This window comes from Panthera leo, chromosome A1 (genome assembly GCF_018350215.1).
Source record: "Panthera leo isolate Ple1 chromosome A1, P.leo_Ple1_pat1.1, whole genome shotgun sequence".
Taxonomy (NCBI): domain Eukaryota; kingdom Metazoa; phylum Chordata; class Mammalia; order Carnivora; family Felidae; genus Panthera; species Panthera leo.
The window spans coordinates 94,724,431-94,746,359 of record NC_056679.1 but is presented as its reverse complement, the minus strand read 5'-3'; the positions used below and the strand labels follow the sequence as shown (position 1 = coordinate 94,746,359).

General features: G+C 37.5%; 1 protein-coding gene across 3 annotated transcripts in view; it reads right to left on the bottom strand.

Annotated features, from left to right (window-relative positions):
- Window positions 1-21,929, bottom strand: part of COMMD10 (COMM domain containing 10) — a 211,121-nt gene that overhangs the window by 153,433 nt on the left and 35,759 nt on the right. For all 3 annotated transcript variants that reach the window (XM_042933485.1, XM_042933497.1, XM_042933492.1), the window contains exon 5: window positions 10,741-10,851. In XM_042933485.1, coding sequence (XP_042789419.1) covers window positions 10,741-10,851 — 111 coding nt within the window. The remainder of the gene's footprint in view (window positions 1-10,740; window positions 10,852-21,929) is intronic.

Below are 21,929 nucleotides of genomic sequence, written 5' to 3'. Positions count from 1 at the left end.
TTCTTTCACAGTCCAACCCTTCCATTTGCACTCTGGATCTTGCAACTTCTCACTTTCTCAAGAAAATTATATCCCTCTCTGTGCTGCGTTATCAATTTCTCTCTCCATGGATCTGGGGCATCGGCATACAAGCCTCCTCTAACATCTGCAGTCATTAAATCCACACTCCCTACAGGGACCATCCTACCTCCAGGCTTCTTGAAAGAGTTAACTTATCTGGTGGCTTCCACTTTGTGTCCTCACATTCTCTCCTCAGTTTAATCCAAGCAGGTTTCTTTTTCCTCTCAGTTGTAACCGAGATGACCACTGTCAAGGTTATCAGAGAGGTCCATCTAACCAAATACAACACTCACATGCCTATTCTCTTTCCTGACCTCTCAACAGCATTCAGTACTACCCGCCATCTTAAAACAGCTCCTCCTGCCCCTAGACAATGATCACCAGTGATCTCCATGTCACTGAATTCACTTTTTTATCCCTGTATAGTGATTAGAGGTTGAGGCTGTTGAGTCACACGGACCTGGATTCAAATCTTGACTCTCTCACTTTCTAGTACTCAATCTAGGCACTGATATTTAACCACTGAGCAAACCAGGGAAAATATCAGGACCTAATTCACAGCTCTGAGGATTAAATTAGTTAATTTACTTTTTTCTTCTCTATTACCTCTTAGGAATGTGTGACATAATTCACTTTCCAAGAAATGTTCTTCCTTTCATCTCAGACTGCTCCTTCCTATTCGCTGTCATAAGCTCCTCCAACTCTACTTGCCTTTTAAATTTAGGAGCTCATAGGAGAGAGAGAGTGTGAGCAGGGGAGGGGAAGAGAGAGATGGGCAAAGAGAATCTGAAGCAGGCTCTGTGTTGACAGCAGTGTGCCCGACGCATGGCTCAAACTCACAAACCACGAGATCATGACCCGAGCTGAAGTCGGATGCTAAATTAACTGAGCTCCCCCCCACCCCCCAGTATCCTGAGCTCATAAATTTCTATATTTTCTCCCTAAGTGATTGATCTCCACCATTCTCATGACTGAAACTACAATCTAACCCTCGATGATTTCCAAATCTCAGTTTCTAGTCTATAATTTTCTCTCAAGCCCCAGATTGCCAACCAATCTCCACCTGGATATTACAGCTACCTCATACTCAACAGGCTCAAGAGACAAGCCTCCATCCTTTTTCATGTGCTCTTTCTCTCACCAGAAACTCCCCTGCCTGTCACAGTCTCTAACTACTTGCTGTCAGTCTCTGGGGCTCCATATATTCCCTCTTTTGTAACAGTCACTAAACTTATATTTACTGGCTTGCTAGACCGTAAACTCCATGATAGAAAATAAGACCTTCTCATATCATTAACATTTTGCCTAGTGTCTCTTACATACAAAATGTTTAATAAATACTTTTTTTTTCAATTTTTTTTTAACATTTATTCATTTTTGAGAGGCAAAGCACAAACAGGGGAGGGGCAGAGAGAGAGGGGGAGACACAGAATCTGAAGCAGCCTCCAGGCTCCGAGCTGTCAGCACAGAACCCGACGTGGGGCTCGAACTCACGAACCGTGAGATCATGACCTGAGCCGAAGTCAGACGCCTAACCGACTGAGCCACCAGGTGCCCCTTAATAAGTACTTCTTGAACAGAATCTGAGCTATTCAAAAAGTTACTGCTTATTTAATTTCTGAAACAGCATTTTATTTGTTCAGTTGTCTAATGCAGTGTAAACACTTTCATATCAAAATACTTAAACCACTGGTTTACATTAATGTCATTTCTAATCCATAAAAATACATCAAACAAAATTTAGAGGTACTTCTAAATATATTCTATTATGTCTGGGGAATTCCACAATTATCAATTGCCTCTGGATATAAAAAGTTAAAAAGGCTCCAAGCTAGGAAAGACAACTAAGGGTGATACTGTTTGTTTACCTACTTTGGAATCCCACAGAATTTTTTAAAAGAATGTTAGTGAAAAGATGATATTTTAAGTCTGAAATGCATGAACTTTCTGGATTATTTTTAGAAAGGATTTTCTTCTCCAAGACTCTTCTATCACTTTCCCCACATGAATACTAAATACTATCACACTCTAATTGTGTATTAATATTCTGTTTGTTTTTACTCCTCAAAGATAGTATCCAAACAGTATTTTTTTTTTTTTTTAAGCTTATAAAGTCTTCTTATGGTTAAATGCAGAGTTTCCATTAGGGAGCCTGAAATTTGAAAAAAGCTTGCACACACACATACGCTCTCACACAGAGACCAAGAGATTCACTGTGATATCATGAAAATGTACACATATGACTTGAATACATAAGGGCTTTTAGAAAGTCAAATTGATTACAAAACCAAAATACGCACTAAATTGAGGAAAAACATTTTGTATTGTTCTTATGTAGAAAACATGACCCCTTGAAGGACAAAGTCATTGAGAAACTGATCACACTGAAAAAGGATACAAAACAAAGTTAAAAACAAGAAAACTAGAGCCACACAGCCTTAGGAATACTTAAATAAATTAGATTGCAAAGGACCAGGCTTTGTTCTCAGAGTATCTGGGCAATTATCTCACAAATAAGGGCTATTTCTATTTTCTTTAACTGCCAGAGTATTTGATCAGATTGCTTCTGCACGTTCTATAATAAACCAAAACACACATAATGAAAGCTTATACGTACACTAATGGAATAAAGAAATTATAAAATGGACGATTCTCTAATATCACAAAAGTATTTGAGCTTTTAACTGATCTCCTACAATTATCCAAAGTACTTAATTAACCAGTTACGAAAGAGCCTATATGTGAGATAGTAATGTCACACCTTTCTCCAGAAGCTCTTAAATCCTCTGAATGCACTCCTTGAGTTTCTGAGCATGTTTCCAAAATAATTACGGAAAGCCATTTATCAAACTATAGCAAGACCTCTTTTTAGTTTATACCCTTTTACCCACTAATTATACTCCCGGGGAATAATCCTATATACTAAGGAGGCTTTATTCAGTCAGTCAGTCAGTACATGTTTATTAAGCACCTACTATGTATATATACACAAATATGTTTGTCACAATATAACAGGAAAATACTGGAAACAAACCCATTATTTGACAATGGAGGAACTGGGAGAAAACCATAGTATTTCGTAGCCAAAGTACAATACAGTCATTTAAAATACACGCATGGTGAGTTGGAAGCAATATGGAAAAAGTTTTACAGAGTTACAGGACAAAAGCAGAACATAAAATCAAAAAAGTCATAGAATCACACTCTCAGAAGAAAGTATCCGTAGAATAAACACGGAAATAAAATAGGTCAAATAGATTGGCTGCATCTTGGGGGTAAACCTCTGAGATTTTCTTTATATCTCTGGAATTTTCTACAATTTCTACAATTTTCTACAAGTTTTCTACAATAAACATACATAACCTAACTAATGAAAAAAACCATAATTATTTACTTCCTGTTTTTTGAGAGAGAGAGAGAGAGAGAGCGCGTGCGCGAGAGAGCGCATCTGCACAAGGAAGGGGCAAAGGGATAGGGAAAGGGAATCTGAAGGAGGCTCCACACCCATCACAGAGCCTGACATGGTGCTTGATCTCACAACAGTGAGATCATGACCTGAGCTAAAATCAAGACTCAGACACTCAGGTTGCCTGGGTGGTTAGGTTGGTTACACATTTGACTCTTGATTTCGGCTCAGGTCATGATCTCACGACTCATGAGTTCGAGCCCCACGTGAAGCTCTGTACGGACAGCATGGAGCCTGCTTTGGATTCTCTCTCTCCCCTCTGTCTGTGCCTCTACCCCACTCACACTGTATCTCTCTCTCTCTCAAAATAATAAATAAACTTTAAAGAAAAAAAACAAAGGCACTCAACTGACTGAACCACCCAGGTGCCCCAAGAACCACAATTTTTAAAAAGACGATACTTATCAATCATTTCATTTGAGAAGAAAAACCACTGACCTGTCTTCAAAATTTTCTGAACCCTAAATAACCATCCCAAATGGCACAAATGAAAATTAGTATCTTAATACAGAACTGCTGGAAGCAAAGCTCATTTTATAAAATTTCTCATCAAAATCAGTGAGTAAAAAGCCCAAGACTTTACTGAATGTTTCTTCAGATCACAGGAGACCACGTTCTAGAAAAAGCAGTAATTGCTACTTATCAAAATGGAAAAAAATTCTGGTTAATGAATGAGATTATCTTCTCATAACCATATCAAGTACTGAACAGTAATAATAAAATCTCAATTTTTTCCTAAACCAAATGCAAACATCATTATTTTTTTTTAATCATTTACAAGTTAAGAGATGCAAAGTAAAAAACAACTAGAAAGTCCTATAGCAAAACATAACAGTGTTGTGGGTACGGTTTTGTCTTTTTTTTCCTATATTTTTAAAAATGTCCATAATAGATGCACAACTTTTAAAAAAGAGAAAAATAGGGGCGCATGGGTGGCTCAGTCGGTTAAGCATCTGACTTCAACTCAGGTCATGATCTCGTGATCTGTGAGTTCGAGCCCCTTGTGGGCTCTGTACTGTCATAACAGCTTGGAGCCTGGAGCCTGCTTCAGATTCTATGCCTCCCTCCTTCTCTGCCCCTCACCCACTTGCATTCTGTCCCTCTCTCTTTCTCTCTCAAATATAAACATTTAAAAAAAATTTTTGTTAAAGAGAAAAATAAACTTAAATTATCAAGGGAAATATACTGAAATATATTTATTTATACAGATTAGATTAGTAAAAATACAGTATTTGTAAAATTCAGACCTGCTTGTGAGAGCAGCTCGAGAAATCTGAAGGCCCTTCAAAATCAGTCAATACAACCATCACTTTTAGGGAGATCAGAATACTTCACATTTCTAATACAAGAGTTCATAATTTGAATAAAGACGTATTTTTCTCTTACTAAGGAATCTGTCATAAACAGATCTAAGGATGTTTTCTTTTCAATGATATAGCCTATTTCTTTGTTCATAAGGTATCAACATCCATGATGCCATATAACTGTTATAGTAAAGTGTGTCAATAAACACAGTCTTTAGTGAACTAACTGAGGTAACATCAAAACATAAAACTTTATTTACTATGTAAAAGTATTTATTAGTGTCTCTCATTGACTTTAGGTGTAAAATTATTTCAGCTTAATCAGAGAAAAGCAAAAGGAAATTGAGAATCCATATGCCTATCACTGTATGGAGAACAACAACCAACAAGATACAACAGTGCGTATTAGAACACGTTCAGCAACTTCAAACATACATACATTACGGGATCAACTGCTAAGTCATTAAACAAGCAAAAAGAGGCAGTATCTCAGCAATGAATAAAGTACAGTGCTCTGAAGTTAAACTGTCTGGTTTCAAATCCTAGTTCTACTTGTTTTTGGTTGTATAACCTCGGGGTTAATCTCTATGTGTTTCCATTTCTCCATCTTCCTATAAAATAGGGATAATAACAAGATAATGACAATAACAGTATAATAACAATAACAATTCATTCATAAAAGAAAGAAATCTTTTATTTTCATTTTTTCAATATGATGACAGCTTTATTTTTTTTTTTAAGTTTATTTATTTATTTTGAGAGAGCGAGAGAGCATGTGAGAGAGAAAGTGCATGCAGGTGCAGGGATGGATCAGAGAGAAAAGGAGTTCATACACACTCCTTGGGAGAGAATCCCAAGAGGGCTCCATGCTGTCAGTGCAGAGCACGATGTGGGGCTCAAACCCACGAACCGTGAGATCATGACCTAAGTTGGATGTTTAGCCAACTGAGCCACCCAGGTAACCGTGAAAGAAGTATTTTATCTAAAAAAAAAAATTTTTTTTAATGTTTATTTATTTTTGAGAGACAGAAAGAAACAGAGTGTGAGCAGGAGAGAGGCAGAGAGAGAGGGAGACACAGACTCTGAAGCAGGCTCCAGGCTCCGAGCTGTCAGCACAGAGCCCACGCAGGGCTCGAACTCACTCGGACCGTGAGACCATGACCTGAGCTGCACTGACTGAGCCACCCAGGCACCCCAGAAGTAAAGGAGGAGATACCATGTCTAGCACAGAATAAGCACTAAAACAGGGCTTTCCCTCCTTTTTCGTCACTCTAAATAGAATTTGTCACCCATTTTGGAAATAAGAATGAAGATCTCTAACTCAACAAATTAGTACTTAAAGTCCTAAATTCACTTGAAATCGTAATTACCCACCACAAAGTACCTTGTGCAACCTGAGCATAATCCAACTTAACCTTAAGGTAAATGACAGTTCCCTTCCACGGCGATTTTATCCCAGTTGTTTCAAAAGAAGAAACGAATGAAACACCAAGATTCTTTCTTAAAATATGTACCAAAAAATTTTAGAGTCACTGTACTAACAAAACGTGATTGTCTCAGAAGTGCAAAGTTACTGGGGGAAACATAATAATGCACAACCAAGAGCAAAATTTAAGTATTTTAGTGTTTTTAGGATATTTAAAGTTAAGGTGCTTGGAATACTCAAAATTACCAACATTTGTTAAGTATAAAATTGCTATTCTCTATAAATAAAGAAATGCCAACTATGATTAGCCTGGAAGTAGTTATACTAGAGCCATTCAACTATCTTGGGATTACTGTGTTCTCTTTTCTCACAAAGAAATTAATACAAGCGACAGAATGTTACAAAAATAGTCAATAGTGTTGAAGGCTTTTTAATAAACTTCATTTTGGCAAATAATCACAGAGAAACTAACAAACAATGAAATCATGATGATTTCATTTATTTGTTCTGTACATATCTGATTAATAGGCATTAATTTTGTTGATGGAAACAAAAGAACTCTATTGTTATATACAGATTAGAAATGTGAACACTTAGCATTTCCCACAACTACTGACTTCACAAATTATTTTGAATGTTATTTCAAATAACACTGTAAGTGCCAGAGGTTAGGTAAGCAGAGCTCTACTGCCCTCTAATGAAATAAACCAAAAACAAAAAACAAAAAACCCTCTTTTTGATGTATCTCAGAACAGGAAAATAATCTTACTTTGCTAAATGCAGTAGATAAACACTAAGACAATTAATTGCAAACAACTAGAATATATAAATCAAAATACTGCAAGAGAAGTTACAATCGCCCAGTTTTCATGATAAAATTAGTAGCAAAACGGGAAAGCCTTGAGACAGGAACGTTCCAAGAGAAAGGACACGAATGCAACAGTGCTATCTAATATGATAGCAATTAGAACTTCACTGCAGGCTACGCTTTTCATGTGTATGTTGGAAGTGAATGAGAAGAAAGACTTTTAGAAACCACACACTTTGATGAACTGCAGGAAGTTTTCGGCTCAGCAGCTCAAAAGTAAACACCATCAAAAGAGTCTCTCATAATGTTCACTGACTAACCCTCTCAGAATTTTTTTTAAGTTTATTTATTTTGAGAGAGAGAGCAGGGGAGGAAGAGAGAAAGAAGAGACAGAGAACCCCAAGCAGGCTCCACTCTGTCAGCACAGAGCCCAACATGGGGCTCAATCTCACAAACCGTGAGATCATGACCTGAGCCAAAATCAAGAGTCAAATGTTGAACTGACTGAGCCACCCAGGTACCCCTCTCGGAATTATTTTAATACATGAATACTTTCAGGAAAAATACCCTTTAACATACACACTTAAAAGAATTTTATTTCATGCTTTCTGCTTTTTAAACAAATGCCAATTTCATAATATGGCAACTCTGCATTCTATGATACTTTCCATCATACACTAACCAGTGATAACTTGTCATCATTTTCAATAAAACTTCTCCCTTCTTGGGCGCCTGGGTGGCTCAGTTGGTTAAGCGTCTGACTCTTGGTTTCGCCTCAGGTTATGATCTCACAGTTTGTGAGTTCGAGCCCCACATCAGACTCTGTACTATCAGCACAGAGCCTGCTTGGGATTTTCTCTCTGCCCCTCCCCTGCTTTCTCTCTCTCTCTCTCTCTCAAATAAACAAACTTAAAAATTTTTTAGAAAAAGTTCTCCTTTCTTTTAACAAACATGGTTTTTAAAACATGTTCCATATTCCTGTTCCTTTCATCTAATATTCCCACCTGTCAAGAATTCCCAAAGTCTCACACGAGTACAAAGAACAGAGTACCAGATCACAAAAACAGAGAGGGAGAATATGAAAAGAAGAAAAAGTAAATCTTCCCAACAGCAGTTCACTGAGAGAACAGAGGTGTGGTGGTTAACTGCTCCTTGGAGCTGGGACACACAGCACTTGGAGATGGCAGGTGTCTGTCCAGGCTGACAGCTGTGATACGCTCCATTACGTGTGTCTTCTTTAGCAGATATGAGAAACAGGTCAAATCCACACAATGCCATAGGGAAGAGAGGCAATACAAGGGAAAGAGGTGCACTTAAGTCTGCACCAAAATGAAAATATCAGGGTGCTCGGGTGGCTCAGCTGGTTGGGCATCCGACTCTTGATCTTGGCTCAGGTCATGATCTCACGGCTCATGGGTTTGAGCCCTGCATCGTGCTGTGTGCCGACAGGTCAGATCCCAGAGCCTGCTTGGGATTCTGTGTCTCCCCCCTCTCTGCCCTTCCCCTGCTCATGCTCTGTCTCTCTCTCAAAATAAATAAACTTAAAAAAAAAAAAAAAGAAAATATCCTTTTCCTTTGTAGGCCGCTGCTCTTCTTTGCATCGTCTGTTTGTCGATGCAAATGGTTCTCCAGCTCTACAAGTTACATGGATAACCAAATGCTCGTTCAAAACTTCAAAATAGCAACACACAGGGAGATACAAATGTACTCCAGGTTCTATCTCCCAGTGAGCTGGATTTCACATCTGTAGAGATTTTCTGAGTAACATGGATTAAAAACATGACTCTTTTACTAGAAGTATTACTCATTCATTCCTACTGTCTCAACATAGAACTGACATAAACGTATTTTGAAGACATGATAAAGGAGCCGGGAGGACTCAGGCATCCCAAGGTCCACCACTGCCTACACAATGATGCTCAAAGTACACCCCATATACGGTCACAACAGTTTCCTTCCAGCCTATCAATTCCATTTACCTGTTCAGACTTAACATATGACAGTCCAGAGAAATACAACAGTGAAGGTGTACAGACACTTGGAGAACATACGAATGTGTGTACGTACATCTGTACATACGTACGCGTGTGTATCTTCACTCAGAATAGTTCCAGTCTACACTGGAACTAGTGAGTTCCAGACTGTTATCCCAAACCTAAAGGAATGCCTTCCCTAGTTCACTGTAAGAAAACATCAGGCTTTCCAGGCTGCCCTTCCCCTCCCGAGGTCTCAGTAAGCACAGATATGAAAAAGAAGATCGAGAACTAACAAGGCGGAAGGGGGCAAGGAAAGGGAAATGATTAATTTCATCAGGAAATAAATTCACTGTCAGCTTTGGTTTAAAACAAAGGCATTTATTTATTCATTAGCCAAAAATAAGTTTTATTGCCGACGATGATGAAAATGGCAGCAGCCTGCTTTTTTTAAGCATTTACCTAACACTAGGCATCGGACTAAATAAGCACTCCATACACTGGGTAACCCTGTGCAACAGGTAATGTTATCCCCGGTTTACAGATGAAGAAGCTGATACTCATAAAGATGAAGTGACTTGCCCAAAGCTACACCACTTCTAAATTGTAGAGCATATATAATATACCAGTCACTTCAACTCTTAACTACTAAACTTATATTATTTTATAAATTATTGTTATTTATACTGTATTCACCAACTTAAAATGTGTGAAATGCAATACTTTTGAAACACTGAATGAATTAATAAATTATATACAGTGAGTCCCAACTCAATTGCCTAAAATTTTATAGACTTGTTAACCTGGGCTACGTACTGGTCCCCATTACCATGGAAGATAAAAATGCGCATGATATATAACACATGATGAAATTTCTAACAAAGAAGTAATACTGCTCTCATCCTTCAATGCCCATTATAAACAATAACATTTCTCCAATTATTCTCTGATTACATCCAGTCATAGTTACCTCTCTTTCCTCAGATCTTCCTACCTGATTTTCACCTCTCTGTGTAAAAAGAAGCAGTCTCCTTTATTTAGGGGGAAAAAGTCACTCCCCTTTATCCATCTTAAAAAGATAATCGATTACAATAAAAAGATAACAAATATCTTTCACTGCTATCTTAAATATATATTTCTCTATACGCTACAGTAAAAAAAAAAAAAAAATTCCAAATCAAGCTTCCTGAAATTAACGCTAAAAAAGAAATCATCGCGCAGTATAAACGAATCCAAAATTCCATTTTGCAACAGCTGGGATTTAAACTCATGCACGCTAATGTTACACACACACAAACACAATTCACATCATCTTGGTAATGCAGGCATTGGCTAGACAACAAAATTCCTTCTACCATATGTAAGCATCTTAAAACACAAAACACCTACAAATATCCACAAATATCTAAATCATTAAAATCTTAATTTTATATGGCTGTTACCAAGTTTTCCCACTGCAGAATTTAAAAGAAGAGGTTATGAAATGCTCGTGCAAGACATTTCTTCAAATGAATAACAAAGGGATAAGTAACTCTGATTCTCAAAACCTGTCACAAAGATCTAGCCATTTGTTAATCCTTGTTGAATTTTAATTTAATTGTGTTTAAAATTTCAATCCAGGGGGCAGAGACTCTGCTCACAATAAACTACAAGACCTACCTGGTAAACAAAATGCAGCATTTCACTGAGGTACCATTTCTTACCTTTGAATCTTCACCACTCACTCCCAGCTGTAACACGGCTTGAGGAGATTTTAGTTTCGCTTGGGCAGAGTGAGCCATCTGAAGGTTAAGCTGCCATCCGACCGTCTCTAGCTATAAAAGACAAGTACAGATTGGAATCAGATGGTATGGAAGGAAGAAAACAGTCAACTTTCAGCAAATCTCCCACCCGTAGGAATGAACATGGATAAGCCTAGACTTCATGGAAAGTCAATTCTATGGCTCCTTCAACCTGCGTTTTCTGCAAACTCTCCCTTTGGGCTCATGAGATTGGCCTTGTGCCAGGCCTGTCAAATTCAACAGTAAAACTCGTCTTCAAATACACTGCATTTTGAAAATAGAGGTCTTAGACTAAGCAACAAAGTACAGTAAAAGAGTCCATGGTCTTTAAATAGCATATTACTATTTCACAACAGTATATTTTAAAGCCAATGGTTTTCTCAACAGTTAGGGATTTTACACTTTAATGACCTCTCGTTGTCTTTCAAAACTCTGAACTGCATAGAATACAGGTAAGACTTTTTTTTTTTTTTTAATTTAGAGGAAAATTGAAGCACGCAGATGGTAAGAGGTTCACACATTTAGACACAGTTAGCGAGACTGGAAAAGAGCCAGACCAAGAATTGATATTTACTAGTGAGCAGGTGTTATCATGCTTTCCAAAGTACTCTAACTTATTATGGTTCCCAGTTATGACAGAAACTAATTAGAACATTTCCTATGAACTTATTAATTAACACAAGAGCAAAATTCAATCAGGTAAGGCAAAAATAGTAAAGACAGACTAAAACTGTTTAAGTTTTCTTTTAAAATATTAAATAGCACAAATGTGGTTTTACTGAACTTGAGACATGATTGGTTTCGCTAACCTCAGAACCTCAGTACCAGGAGTATTAAATTTCCAATAAATTCGAGAAACACTATTTAGGAAAGATGTGTGAAATGCAATTGTCACATGCCTCTCACAACATGGCCCTAATAACTGATTTAGTAAAAACTACCTTAGCTACACTGGTAAGATGGGCAGTCTCACAATTTTTTTTTTTTTTTTTTTTTTTTACTTAACCAGAATACTAACTTCTGACTTAAAAGACTGTTCAACAGCAGAATCACAGCAGTGACTCGAAGCCAAATTGGAAAGAGAGCAATGGAAGTATTATCTATTCAAGAGAGGATGCGATGAGAAAATAAAGATGTATTTCTGTTCTTTCTGGCACTGAACCTTTGAGAGGTTATGGGTAAAAAGAGGGAAGATGTCACACGGACATAATCCACAACACCTAAATAAAAAAATCAGTGTAATGGTGTGTGTTAAGGATCTTTAACATACTGATCTTGAACAGTGACCTTAGTAAGTGTAGTCTCTAATACCAGCCCACCACAATTTTTTTTTCAAATTTTTATTTAGATTCCAGTTAGTTTGGTTTTGCACACAGGGCATTTGGTTTCAGGAGCAGAATTCAGTAATTCATCACTTAAATACAACACAACACTCAGTGCTCATCACAAGTACCCTCCTGAAGACCCATCACCCATCTAACCCATCCCCACTCTCCTCCCTCCATCAATACCCCCCAATTTGTTCTCCATCATTAAAAGCCTCTTGCGGTTTGTTTGCCTCTTTTCCCCCACCTCCCATATGTTCATCTGTTTTGTTTCTTAAATTACATGAGTGAAATCCTATGATATTTGTCTTTCTCTATTTACTTCACTTAGCTTAATACTCTAGCTCCATCCATATTGTGGCAAATGGAAAGATTTCACTCTTTTTGATGGCTGGGTAATATTTCATCGTGTAATATATACCACATCTTCTTTATCTATTCATTAGTCAATAGATATTTAGGCTCCCTACTTTGGGCTATTGTGGCTAGTGCTGCTATAAACATTGGGGTGCATGTGTCCCTTCGAAACAGCACACCTGTATCCCTTGGATAAATACCTAGTAATGAAATTGCTGGGTCGTAGGGTAGTTCTGTTTTTAATTTTTTTGAGGAACCTCCATACTGTTTTCCAGAGTGGCTGCACCAGCTTGCATTCCCACCAACAATGCAAAAGAGATCCTCTTTCTCCGCATCCTCGCCAACATCTGTTGTTGCCTGAGTTGTTAGTTTTAGCCATTCTGACAGGAGTAAGGTGGTATCTCATTGTGGTTTTGATTTGTATTTCCCTGATGATGAGTGATGTGGAGCATTTTTTATGTGTCGGTTGGCCATCTGGATGTCTTCTTTGGAGAAGTGTCTATTCATGCCTTTTGCCCATTTCTACACTGGATTATTTGCTTTTTGGGTGTTGAGTTTGAAAAGTTCTTTATAGGGGCGCCTGGGTGGCTCAGTCGGTTGAGTGTCCGACTTCAGCTCAGGTCACGATCTCACGGTTCGTGAGTTCGAGCCCCGCGTCGGGCTCTGGGCTGATGGCTCAGAGCCTGGAGCCTGCTTCCGATCCTGTGTCTCCCTCTCTCTCTGCCCCTCCCCCATTCATGCTGGCTCTGTCTCAAAAATAAACATTAAAAAAAAAAAACTTTTAAAAAAAAAAGAAAAGTTCTTTACAGATTTTGGATACTCTTTATCTGATGTGCCATTTGCAAATATCTTCTCCTATTCTGTTGGTTGCCTTTTAGTTTTGCTAACTGTTTCCTTCGCTGTGCAGAAGCTTTTTATTTTGATGAGGTCCCAGTAGTTCATTTTTGCTTTTGTTTCCTTCCCTCTGGAGACATGTTGAGTAAGAAGTTGCTGCGGCCAAGATCAAAGAGGTTTTTGACTGCTTTCTCCTCAAGGATTTTTATGGCTTCCTTTTATGGCTTACTTTGAGGACTTTCATCCATTTTGAGTTTAGTTTTGTGTATGGGGTAAGAAAGTGGTCCAGGTTCATTCTTCTGCATGTTGCTGTCCAGTTTTCCCAGCACCACTTGCTGAAGTGACTGTCTTTATTCCATTGGATATTCTTTCTTGCTTTGTCAAAGATTAGTTGCCCATACGTTTGTGGGTCCGTTTCTGGGTTCTCTATTCTGTTCCATTGATCTGAGTGTTTGTTGTTGTGCCAGTACCATACTGTCTTGCTGATTACAGCTTTGTAGTATAGCTTGAAGTCCGAGATTGTGATGCCTCCTGCTTTGGTTTTCTTTTTCAAGATTGCTTTGGCTATTCAGGGTCTTTTCTGGTTCCATACAAATTTTCGGATTATTTGTTCTAGCTCTGTGAAGAACGTTGGTGTTATTTTGATAGAGATTGCATTGAATATGTAGATTGCCTTGAGTAGTATCAATATTTTAACAATATTTTTCACTTCTATCTGAGAGCATGGAATCTTTTACCATTTTTTTGTGTCTTCTTCAATTTCTTTCATAAGCTTTCCATAGTTTTCAGTGTATAAATTTTTAACCTCTTTAGTTAGATTTATTCCTAGGTATTGTATGGTTTTTGGTGCAATTGTAAATGGGATTGATTCCTTCTCTTTCTGTTGCTTCATTGTTAGTGAATAGGAATGCAACCGATTTCTGTGCATTGATTTTATATCTTGCAACTTTGCTGAATTCATGAATCAGTTCTAGCAGTTTTCTGATGGAATCTTTTAGGTTTTCCATATAGAGTATCATGTCATCTGCGAAGAGTGAAAGTTTGACCTCCTCCTGGACGACTTGGATGCCTTTTATTTCTTTGTGTTGACTGATTGCAGAGGCTAAGACTTCCAATACTAGGTTGAATAACAGTGGCAAGAGTGGACATCCCTGTCTTGTTCCTGACCTTAGGGGGAAAGCTCTCAGTTTTTCCCCATTGAGGATGATATTAGCATTGGGTCATTCATATATGGCTTTTATTATCTTGAGGTATGCTCCTTCTATCTCTACTTTCTTGAAGGTTTTTATCAAGAAAGATGCTGTATTTTGTCAAGTGCTTTCTCTGCATCTATTGAGAGGATCATATGGTTCTTGTCCTTTCTTTTATTGATGCGATGAATCAAGTTGTTTTGCAGATACTGAACCAACCCTGCATCCCAGGTATAAATACCACTTGGTCATGGTGAATAATTTTTTTAATGTATTGTAGGATCTGGTTGGCTAATATCTTGTTGAGGAGTTCTGCATCCATGTTCATCAAGGAAATTGGTCTATAGTTCTCCTTTTTAGTAGGGTCTCTGTCTGGTTTTGGAATCAACGTAATGCTGGCCTCATAGAAAGAGTTTGGAAGTTTTCCTTCCATTTCTATTTTTTGGAACAGCTTCAAGAGAATAGGTGTTAACTCTTCCATAAATGTCTGGTAGAATTCCCCTGGAAAGCCATCTGGCCCTGGAGTCTTGTTTTTTGGGAGATTTTTGATTACTAATTCAATTTCTTTACTGGTTATGGGTCTGTTCAAATTTTCTATTTCTTCCTGTTTCAGTTTCAGTAGTGTATATGCTTCTAGGAATTTTTCCATTTCTTCCAGATTGCCCATTTTATTGGCATATAATCGCTCATAATATTCTCTTATTATTGTTTTTTGCTGGAAGCCGAGCTATCCCAGCCTGATGGCAAGGCCCGGGCTGCGGACGGATTGGTGACTGCAAGGCGACCCACTGAAAGTGAAGCTTCTTGGACTCCCGCTTTTAGGTAATTTGGCCGTAAGACTACCTAGGGTATTGTCTCAGTCGATTGGGGAATTGCCCTCGACAGGCCCCCTGGGAAAAGAACCATTAGGAAAGAAAATAAGGTTCCGCAAGAAACTGCAGCCTTACATCTAGCCCTTGCCATCCCCTATGGAGACTCCTCTACTTACAGGAAGGATAGCCTCATACACTTGCCAGCTAAGGAGGCCGACAAAGGAGAGACATATGGATTTGAGAGCCCCACTCCGGCAACTAAGGAGTGTATCTATGAGCACAGGTGACTTCAACCCCTAGGCCTACCCGGCCCCCAAAAGGCATTCCAGATGATGACTGAACCTAGTCGGTTAAGGTACAGAATGGTTCATTAATTCCTAGGTGCATTGTCTTTCTGAGAATGTGTGAGGCATGGGTTTCTAAGGTCCTTTCGGCCCCTTCCTGGCACCTGGGACTTGAGGTGTTAAGAGATAAGGGGCCTTTCATGAGAACAGCAAAGCAAATGCTTTATAGATTATAGATAAACACAGATGCATAATGAAATAATGTAGGAAATTAATCAATAGTCAAAGGGTATGAGGGAACATTACAAGAAAATCGCCATGTTATTTCTTAAAGGTTGATTACACATAGGAACATTTTCAAGATTAGGTAATGTTAGAAAACCATAGATGACATATACTACAAAAAAATCACTAACAAATATAATGCCACATTTGCTACAATAAATCGGCCAGTTCAACACACTGTTGTTGTCTGTGTCCATTTTTATTTTAGTTTTAGTTTTTTATTTTAGTTTGGTTTTATTTTCACCGATGCTGTCCATCTTTTGGGAACCCCTGGACCTGCTGGAGCTGGACTCTGGCAGTTTTTATTTCAGCTGTGTTGGTTGTGATCTCTCCTCTTTCATTCTTGATTTTATTTAGTTGGGTCCTTTCCTTTTTCTTTTTGATCAGACTGGCTAGTGGTTTATCAATTTTGTTAATTCTTTCAAGAACCAGCTTCTGGTTTCATTGATTTGTTCTGCTGTTTTTTTGGTTTCGATAGCATTGATTTCTGCTCTAATCTTTATTATCTCCTGTCTCCTGCTGGTTTGGGGTTTTCTTTTCTGTTCTTTTTCCAGCTCTATAAGGTGTACGGTTAGCTTGTGTGTCTGAGACCTTTCTTCCTTCTTTAGGAAGGCCTCGATTGCTATATATTTTCCTCTTATGACCGCCTTTGCTGTGTCCCAGAGGGGAGCTTTTTATTTTGATGAAGTTCTGATAGTTCACTTTTGCTTTTGTTTCCTTTACCTGCCCACCACTATTTTTAATAGTCACATTCAACAGACCCACCAACAAAACAAGAAAAAGCATGTCATAACCACTCTCATATATCCAAGCATTCTGATACACATCACTATCTTTTTTTTTAAATGTTTACTTATTTGTTTTGAGAGAGTGAGAGCGCACAGGCAAGAGAGGGGCAGGGAGAGAAAGAGACAGAGAATCCCAAGAAGGCTCCACATTGTCAGCACAGAGCCTGACCCAGGACTCCAACTCACCAAGTGTGAAATCATGACCTCAGTTGAAACCAAGAGTCAAATGCTTAACCAATTGAGCTGATTACACATCACTGTCTTAGTTGAAAGTATCTGGAAGGTACTCATATTAACTTACAAGACACTGTCTTGATCTTATTTTACTGATCCTATCCCTGCCCTTGAAGCACTTAAGATAAATATTAAGTGAAAAAATTAAAAAATACCTCTGTTGTGGTCAGTAAATTTGCATAATAAATTAATATGTTAATTTATAGTCACTATAAATATACAGTCACTATATACAGGTGGTGAAGGAGAATTTAAAAGAGCACTGAGCTTATGCTTTGGTTCATGCTTAAGCTGTCACTCCCTAGCTATGGGACCCTGGTTAAGTCACAATCTTTCAAGACTTCAGTTTCTTCATATACAATGAGAATAAATCTATCTGAACTATCTACTTTGCTGAGTTATGGTAATGACAATTAAGAAAATGCATACTCAGAGGGTGGCTCAGTCAGTTAAGCATCCAACTTTGGCTCAGGTCATGATCTCACAGTTTGTGAGTTCTAGCCCCAGGTCGGGCTCTGTGCTGACAGCTCAGAGCCTGGAGCCTGCTTGGGATTCTCTGCCTCCCTCTCTCTCTGCCCCTCCCCTGCTTGCTCACTCACTCACTCTTTCTCTCCCTCTCTCAAAAATAAATAAAACGTTAAAAAAAAATTTTTTTTAAAGAAAATGCATATTCAAAGGTGTTTTGAAAACTGCAAAACATTGTAAATATAAGGCATTTCAATTACCTGGTTTCTTCTACACTATCTTTTAAATACTGTAGGCACTCTATATCTATCTGTTGAATTGAATTGAAATGAGTCAAAGAATACTCCCAAGGGAAGGTAATTTTTTTTAAGAGGGAGAAAGAGAGAGCACTAGCGAGGGAGAGAGGCAGAGGGAGAGAGAGAATCTTAAGTGGGCTCTATGCTCAGCATGAAGCCCAATGTGGGGCTCAATACCATGACCCCGGGATCATGATCTGAGCTAAATGAATGCTTAACCAACAGAGCCATCCAGGTGCCCTTTGCTAGGAAAGGTAATGTTTAAGAGTCATGACTAAAAGAGTTGATAGGTTGCCTTTCTTAAATTCCTGAACCTTATCTACAGAACTTTGTGATGTGAAAATATTTGTCCCACACCCACGTTAAAGAGTAATTTAAAAAGTACAAAGAATTGCTAAGTTCACATTATGTATATGCACATCACACAACTACACGTAAAATTTCGTAGAAAATGACCAGTATTCAGAAGCCTTAAAATGGAGAGGGAATATAGAAAGAATAAGGAGAATTATAAAAGAATACTTTACAATTACACAGAATAGTAACAAGAAAACACACTTTTCAGTGAAACTCAGAGGCAATGAAAATCAATACTACTTGAGATAAGGACTCTTATTACACCCTTTTTACAAATTAAATATATATAATGTAAATAACTGGTGAACTGTAGCAAAGAGTATATAAACGTCCTTATGTTATTATTTCAATTCTTCTTTTCACTAAGTTTCAAATTACATAAAAATCAAAATCACAAGTTATAAGAAATTGATTCAACTAAGAATCATCAATGGATACTAAATCTAGGAGGGGAAAGTTTAATTTGGAATGCAAAGTCACAAAGTTTCCACCCACAACTGCTGGTTAGCTACAGAAGAAAGCAAGCAATTGTGCAGTGAAGAAAACAAAGATCTTAACCAAAGAACAAAATTAACATCATCAAAAAGTGGCAAAAAAAAATCATCATGTAGCCCTAGGTGCAAAACCCTGCAAAGACCACATTATTTATGTAGCTTTCTAGACAAAAAAAAAAAAAAAAAAAAAAAAAAAAAAAAAAATCATAACCTCAATTTGATTATGAAGAAACAAAAGAAAAATAAAATGAAGGAACATCATGAAAAATAAGTGAAACATACACTTCAGAAACATAAATGTCCTAAAAAAACAAAGAAAAGCCAAGAAAGAAGCAATTCCTTACACTGCTTACAACATATTATTATATTATTTGCCATGTCTCTAATAGGCAGCAGTAATATAAATAAGAAAAAGTAAAATCCCTTTGCGTAGGTGAAAATCATATAGTATTGTACTGAATTATTCCTTTGAGACTCATAACTAAGAAACAAATACAACAGTCATCAATATTTTAATTACATATAAAACAAGAAAATCTAGTGAAGGATTTTGACTTACATGAGCTCAACTACATTTGCTTCTATTTAAAATAAAACTCTGCCTTGTGTACAGCAGAATCTGTATATTAAAATACCAGGAAATATTTTAACATTTGTTTTTTAATTTTATGCTCAGATTTACATCCGAGGGTCCTTAGGCCTTAATCAACATCCTAGATTTTTTTTTTAATGTTTTACTTATTTTTGAGAGAGAGAGAGCACTAGTGAGAGAGAGGTAGAGTGAGAGGGGGACCAAGGATCCCAAGCAGGCTCTGCACTGACAGCAGCAAGTCAGATGTGGGCTCATATTCACATTCCGTGAGATGGTGATCTGAGCCGAAGTCGGACACTCCAGTGACTGGGCCACCCAGGCCCCCTCAACATCCTAAATTTAAGCATCATCAAAATAACATAAAACACAAGAAAAATAAGCCACTGATTTCTTTCTTTCTTTTTTTTTTTTTTTTTAAGTAGGCTTCACATCTAGCACAGAACCCAACACGGGGCTTGAACTCACAACACTGAGATCAAGACCTGAGCTCAGACCAAGAGTTGGATGCTTAATGGACGGACTGAGTCACCCAGGCACCCCAAGCCACTGATACTTTTAATGTTTTTCAACACAAGCTAAACTGTTTAAATGGTAGTTCTTACACATCTCACTAACATTACTTCTTACCTGACAATGTTACTAAGATGTCAGTCCAAAGTATAATAACTTCAAAAACAAATACACACACGTGTGTGTGTGTATAAAACGACTTTATTCTCTAATTTTAATTTAACAACCTCAAGATAAACTTAAATCTCATAATTGCTTTTTAAACCACCATTCCAAACACACACAAAACTCAGCCAAAATTGTGATTATGTTAACCCTTTTAAGTGGCAAAAAAGAAAAGGTAAAGTTTTATACCAGATTTTAACTACTGGGGCACTCTAAAACAGAAGCCACTGTTTGAACCATACAACACAGTAAGAAATACTTTTACGGTGCAAACCGATATACTAAAGTTACACAGAACAATTTTTACCCAGAGCCGAGTTCTTTAATAAGCTTTATTACGTTTCATTTTGAAAATGCTATTTGAAAACCCTCTAAATTGATTTCATTACCCAATAAACCCTAATATTTCAGGCTATCTATAGCTAGGAAAATACTGCTCAGAAACCCTGAATGAGTTTCAGGAACTATGTGCATAGGTATTCATGAAACATTTTATTATTTATCATAATAAATCATGAAAATACATACAATTAGAGCTGTAACTGCTAAAATAGAAAACACTATCTATATTCTGTTGCTACAATCCACCATTTATTTTATAACTAGAAAATACCATAAGCAGAAATTTCATTTATGTATGGCTCATTACAGAAACTATATACCTCTATTTACTCTAATGAAAATACAAAAATTAGGAAGTTGACTCAATGCTTAATTTAAGAACATAAACCTATTTGTAAAGCTTAGCTAAATGCCTGCTCTACAAATTTTTTCTTAACCACTTCTGACTTCAATGATTTTTTTTTTCCTCTCTAAATCTGATTAATTCTATGAAGCTCCCAATTTAAGAAACAGTGACTTCTGGTATCAAGGGCTGTGCATCTAAAAAAAAGAAAATAAAAACAATCTTTCCATGAACAACACCTACAAACTCTCAACAAAATACAAAGAACAACTCTCTAAGGGCTCTATAAGGAACAAAAGCACATAGACTTTACAGAATCAAAACATAATACAATGTTAGCACACATGGGTCAAAGAAGAAATCAAAGAGAAATAAAAAAACTACTTTGAGACAAATTGAAAATACAACATAACAAAATTTATGGGATGCCACAAAACCAGTCTGAAAAGAAAAGTTCGTATCAAATGCTTACTTACATCAAGAAACAAAAAAGATCTCAAATAAACAACCTACCTTTACACCTCAAAGAACTTTACACTAGAAAAAGAATGAACAAAACTTACCTCAAAGAACTTTACACTAGAAAAAGAATAAACAAAACTCAAAGTAAAAAGATGGAAAAAATGAATATTAGAAGTAAATGAGGGGCACCTGGGGTGGCTCAGTCGGTTAAGCAACCGACTTCGGCTCAGGTCATGATCTCACAGTTTGTGAGTTCGAGCCCTGCGTCGGGCTCTGTGCTGACAGCTCAGAGCCTGGAGCCTGCTTCCCATTCTGTGTCTCCCTCTCTCTCTGCCCCTCCCCTGCTCACGTTCTGTCTCTCTGTCTCTAAATAACAAATAAGCATTAAAAAAAAATTTTTTTTTAAATAATAAATAAATGAGATAGAAACTAAAAAGACAACTTAAAAAAAGATCAATCAGGGGCACCTGGGTGACTCAGTTGGTTTAGTGTCGAACTTCAGCTTGGGTCATAACCTAACAGTTCGAGAGTTAAAGCCCCACATCAGGCTCACTGCTGTCAGCACAGAGCCTGCTTCAGATCTCTATCCCTCTCTCTTTGCCCTTCCCCTGCTTGTGCTCTCTCAAAATAAAATAAAACATTAAAAAGAAAGATCAAACTAAGAGCTAGTTATTTTTTTTTACAATTTCTTGTCTTTTATTATTATTTTTTTTTAATGTTTACTCATTTTTGAGAGAAAGAGAGAGTGGCAAAAGCCGGGGAGGGGCAGAGAGAGAGGGAGATACAGAATCTGAAGCAGGTTCCAGGCACTGAATGTCAGCACACAGCCTGACATGGGACTCGAACCGTGGACCATGAGATCATGACCTGAGCAGAAGTCAGACCCTTAACTTACTGACCTACCCAGGCACCCCCTAAGAGCTAGATTTTTTTTTTTAAAGATAAACCAAAATTGACAAACCTTTAGCAAGACTCA